Below are 5,149 nucleotides of genomic sequence, written 5' to 3'. Positions count from 1 at the left end.
AAGGGTGTGGGAGACCTCCATCATGCTGTCTGGCTTGTACTTGAGATTGGACAAGCATTTGAGGCTAATGAGATCAGAGGAGCTGCCTGTGTCGATCAACATTCGACCAACCAGTTGGTTGGCCACTTTGAATTCAATGACCACAGGGTCATCATGCGGCCGACGGACTTTGCCTCTATCCTTTTCGGTGATGATGACCTCGGGGAAGGCGGATGTTCCTGCCGCCTCTCCCTCTTCAACAGAATGGATCATCTTTTTTAGATGATCCTTGGTGCCCCGAATGGTCGGGCCACCCCCGGCGAATCCGCCTGCTATGGTATATACCGGCTCTTCATCGGTGTCGGTACTAACAGTCGGCTGGGGAGCCTGCTTTTTGGGCTGCCCCTGATTCGCCTTTGAAGTCACTTTGGACTTCACATAGGACTTCAGCTGTCCTTTGTCGGCCAGACGGTCAAGCTCTCGTTTGAGGCTGAAACAGTCGTTGGTGTCATGGCCGATGTCTTCATGGAAATGGCAATGTTTAGTTTTGTTCCGATTTTCAACGGAACCTCTCATTGGAGTCGGCTTCTCAAGGGTCAGCCGATCCTTTATTTCCATCAAGATGGAGCAGCAGTCCTTGTGGAAGTCGTACCTTGGGACGTACGGTTTCCACTCTTTCTTCTTTTTCTGGGCCGGCTGATCAGAGTTATCAATGGCCCAGACTTGCTTTTTCTTTTTGCTCTCTTCTAGCTTAGGAGCCGGCTGAGCAGGCCGACTCTCCTTCTGTCGGTCGGGCCTCTTAGAGTCCGACTGCCTGTTGGAGGAGCAGAGCTCGGTTGCCTGTATATAGGCTTCCGCCTCTCGCAGCGCTCCCTGCACGGTGAAAATTTGTTTTTGGACAAGTTCATACTTGAAAGTAGAACCGTCCTTCAGACCCTTGAAAAAGTCTGTGAAGGCGACCTCATCAGACAGCCCATGGATCTAGATTCGCACCATATTGAACCACCTGACATAGGAACGCAAGCCTTCTCTATCTCCCTGTTGCACATTGCCAAGATCAAGGCTTGTCTTCTTGGCAAGCGTCTTGAAGCTATTGATGCAACCAGCCGGCAAATTGCCGAACCACTGCTGGGCTATGCCCTTCAGGGTGGCTGGAAAGCAGCGGCACCATGCGGCATCATCCAACCCTTGTAAATACATGAGGTGGGTGTATGCTAGCAGGTGGTCTTCGGGGTTGGTGGTCCCATCATAGGTTCCAACCAACACATTTTTAACCTTAGCCGGTTGTTCGGCGTCGGTTATTTCCTTAGAGAAGGCAGAGGGTTGATCTCCAAGGTGCTGCAGTCTAAGCTGCCAATCCATGGGTTGATAGCCGCATGCCGCCTGTCCTCCAAGGAAGGCAGGCTGGATGTAAGGTTGAGAAGGCGTTTGGTACAATGACTGAGCCATGTACGGAGCCGGCTGAATTACATGAGGTCCAACTTGAACCCGGGGGCTGCTTATTGGAGTCTCATGCACAGATTGTGAATACCTCAAGGAGGTATTCTAGAAGCTGTCGTGATAAGTCGACGTTGAGGCCGACTTTGAAAGCTCATTCCTCTTCTGCTTGATGTAATGTCGAGCATCAGAGAATGTTTTCTTGTTACCATCCGGCTTTTCTTGTCCCCGTTTCTGGGAAACGGAGTCTGGAAAAGTCAAATTGAGGCCGAGCCTTTTCCTTAGGATGAGGAGTCGGCTGACGGTCCCTGACCGTTTTGTGCTTGCCCGTCTGGGCTGACTTCTTGGCCGACTGCTCCTTGGCAGGAGTAGCCGACTTCTTGTTGGTGAGTTGTTTTATCTCCCCACGGAGAGTGCTCACAAGCTTCATGAGCTCGTCTCTGGTTACCGGGTCTGACCCTTCCGCCTGGGTAGGATCAGCTGGTTTCTTTGGATGTCCGGCTGGTTTGCTCGGAACATTCTGAGAATGAGGACGCTCCCGCTTTTCCTTGCTGCGGATGCGCCTGGAGATGAGGGACCCATCTCTGGCAGTATAGGTTACAACGTCACCGTCGTCACCTGAGTCATGGTCCGACTGGACCAATACTTCTTCCAGGGACCGATTGGTCTCTGGTGGCTGTCTGGTCTCCGGTGGCCGATTGGTTATAGAAATTGGTACAGTTTCCAAAGAGGCCATCTTAGAGGTACTCTCCCCACAGACGGCGCCAAATGTTTCGGGGTTTTTTGAGTCCCTTGGGAGAGTTACAACACTAAGACTGGACGCTCGCTTGGATGCCTGTACCTGCAAAACAACGGAGCACCTAATGGTCGGTGGTCCGCCTCCGAAGCTTAAGTTAGTCTAAGTCCGAAGAATAAGGTGCGGAATGAAAAGGTTATCTGCTCGGATTCCGAGCTCGGGTGTACTGTTCTCTTGAGAGTGACATTTCTGACAATGATTAATAATCACTTAATATTCCTCGTAAGGAGTGTAAAAGGTTTTGTTGTACGTAAAGACGTAGCCATAAATGAGGAGGTCATCTCCTATTTATAGGCTTCTCGAAAAGCGTGCACTCCCTAGGGTTTCGTGCCCTAGGGAATATTCACGCAGCTTTTGCAGACCTCGGGATTTGGGCCTGAAAGCCGCCAATCCCAGGTCCTTTTATCCATCTACCACGTGTCGTTCCCTAGGAGGTCCAAGGTGGCGCCCCTTCCAGTGACACGTGGCGGACTCTGATTGGGCCAACTGGCCTAGGGTATTTTTACCCAAATCACATTTCTTCGGGTTTAACATCATCTTATGCCGCCTGAGTTCGGTAAATGTTTCTCGTAGATCCTTTAGATGGTCGGCCGGCTCTTTTGACTTGATAATCATGTCATGAATGTAAGCCTCCATATTCCGACCGAGATGATCCGTAAAGACCGTGTTGAATAGTCGCTGAAATTTTGCAGGGGCATTCTTGAGACCGAACGGCATAACCTTGTAACAATACAACCCCTGCTCAATCACTAATGCGGTCTTTTCTTGATCTTCTTCCCATAGAGGAATTTGATGGAAACCGGAGTATGCGTCCATAAAGCTCATTAGGGCATGCCCGGCCGTAGAATCAACCAAACGGTCAATTTTAAGCAAGGGAAAACTATCCTTAGGACATGCCTTATTTAAATCCGTGTAGTCCACGCACATTCTCCATGTTCCATTCGGCTTCTTTACGAGTACTACATTAGCCATTCAATCAGGGTAATAGCATTGCCGAATGAAACCAGTGTCCAGCAGCTTTTTCACCTCAGTTGCGGCCGCATGATTCCTCTCTTCCCCATGATTTCTTTTCTTCTGGCGGACATGTTTACCAACTGGGTTCACAGCCAACCTATGCACGGCCAGGTTAGGGCTTATGCCTGGCATTTCACTAACTTCGAACGCAAAAAAATCCTTGAATTCTCTCAACAGCTGAACTAACTCGTCTCCAAGTAGACCCATAGCCTTAGTGCCGACACTGACTGTCCAACCTGGTTGATCGGGGTCAAGCACTACAGCTTGATGATTGCCGGTCGGCTGGGGTCTCACCTCTTCAGGCCGGTCGACAGTCATTATTTGTATGCTTGGTCGGTCATGACTTGCTTTCGCTTCTGGCCGACCTGGTATGCTTGGAGTGGGGGTTCTTCCCCCTTCAACTCGGACGGCTTTCCATAACCGCGAGTCGTTGGCTTAACAGCTAACTGGTTGCACTCTTTTGCCATTTTCTGGCTCCCCTGAATCGAACCAATTTTTTCGTCCGAACGTTCAAACTTCATCAACATTAAATGGGGGACGATCACAGCCTTTGCATCATTTAGGGTGGGACGGCCGAGTATGACATTGTAGCCAGTCAATTCTTTCACTACGAAGAATCGAACGACCATATCCCTCACTTCTCCTTTTTGCCCGAATCGAACTGTCAAATCTATCTGTCCGACTGGGTGAATGATATTTCCCCCAAACCCTACCAAGGGGTGAGTGATGTCCTTTAAAGCATCTTCTGGGAACTTCAAATTCTTTAGGGCGGCCAGGCTGATGATATTGGATGAGATGCCCGTATTTATTAGTATTCGGCCCACTTTCAAATTGGCTATCTTCATAATAAACACCATAAGATCATTGTGCAGGGCTTTGACCTCCCCTCGGTCAGCTTCAGACACGGTTACTTCGGGGAAAGGTTCAGCCTTCACAGCGTTCGCCTGCATCACCTTTCCCAAGTTCCAAGCATTCTTCTTAATTCCCTTCATGGTGGGGCCGCCTGAGGCAAATCCCCCCGATATCACGGCCACAAAGCCCGAATCGGTACTGTTCCCATCATCTTCTTTACCATTTTTCTTCTTCTTCTCAGACGTGTTGTCTGTCCGTGTATATGCGAACTTGGACTTCGTTACACAAGAATTCAGCATGCCCTTCTCTGCTAGCTTGTCCAACAATCTCTTCAAATATATGCAATCGTTTGTGTCATGCCCCACGTCCTTGTGGTAATGACAATACTTGTTTTTGTTCCTGTACTGAGCCGAGCCTCTTAACGGCTGGGGCCTTTCAAATTCAAAATTATCTTTGATCTCCATCATGATGGAGTAACATTCCTTGTTGAACTCATAATGGGGCTCGTACGTCTTGACTTTCTTTAATTTCTACTGCTGGCCGTCGACCACCCAGACTTATTTCCTTTTGTTTCCATCTTTCTTTTTTCCAGCTAAGTCTTGCTGAGTAGATTATTTCTTTTCAGCTCCCTTGGCCGGTGCCTCTGCTTTTGTAAGAGAACAAAAGTCGGCTGCCTCAATATAGGCTTCGGATTCCCGCAGAACACCTGCGTATATCCGAATCTTTTTTCTTACCAGGTCAAACTTAAAACCATTATGCCTTAATCCCCGGAGATATTCAGAGTAAGCCATTTCATCCGGCAGATTATGAATTTGGGCTTTTTCTTGGTTAAATCTCTAGACGTACGACTGTAGGCCCTCATTTTTTCCCTGCACAATTGTTGCCAAATTAAGACTTGTCTTTCGAGGTGGTATGTTGTAAGAGAAATTTCCCACAAACAGCAAACTGAGAGTGGTATAGCAGTTAATACACCTGGCCGGAAGGCTATTGAACCAATCCTGCGCCACACCCTTCAAAGTGGACAGGAAGCATTTGCACCAGGTAGCGTCATCTACACTTTGTAAGTACATC

The 5,149-nt window shown here is 48.7% G+C and overlaps 1 protein-coding gene across 1 annotated transcript; it reads right to left on the bottom strand.

Moving 5' to 3' along the window:
* Window positions 1–3,543: 3,543 nt before the first annotated feature.
* LOC145581014 (uncharacterized) lies at window positions 3,544–4,542 on the bottom strand. The gene has a single exon (XM_081638089.1). The coding sequence runs from the start codon at window positions 4,540–4,542 to the stop codon at window positions 3,544–3,546; it is 999 nt and encodes a 332-aa protein (XP_081494215.1).
* Between the last annotated feature and the right edge of the window lie 607 nt (window positions 4,543–5,149).

The sequence above is a fragment of the Chenopodium album genome, chromosome 15 (assembly GCF_948465745.1).
Source record: "Chenopodium album chromosome 15, dcCheAlbu1.1, whole genome shotgun sequence".
Lineage (NCBI taxonomy): Eukaryota > Viridiplantae > Streptophyta > Magnoliopsida > Caryophyllales > Amaranthaceae > Chenopodium > Chenopodium album.
The sequence above is the reverse complement of the archived record's forward strand: the minus strand, read 5'-3'. Positions and strand labels throughout refer to the sequence as shown.

Bases quoted from the DNA above. Each gene is read 5' to 3' on its own strand.
- LOC145581014 (XM_081638089.1), bottom strand. From the start codon at position 4,542: ATGGAGATCAAAGATAATTTTGAATTTGAAAGGCCCCAGCCGTTAAGA.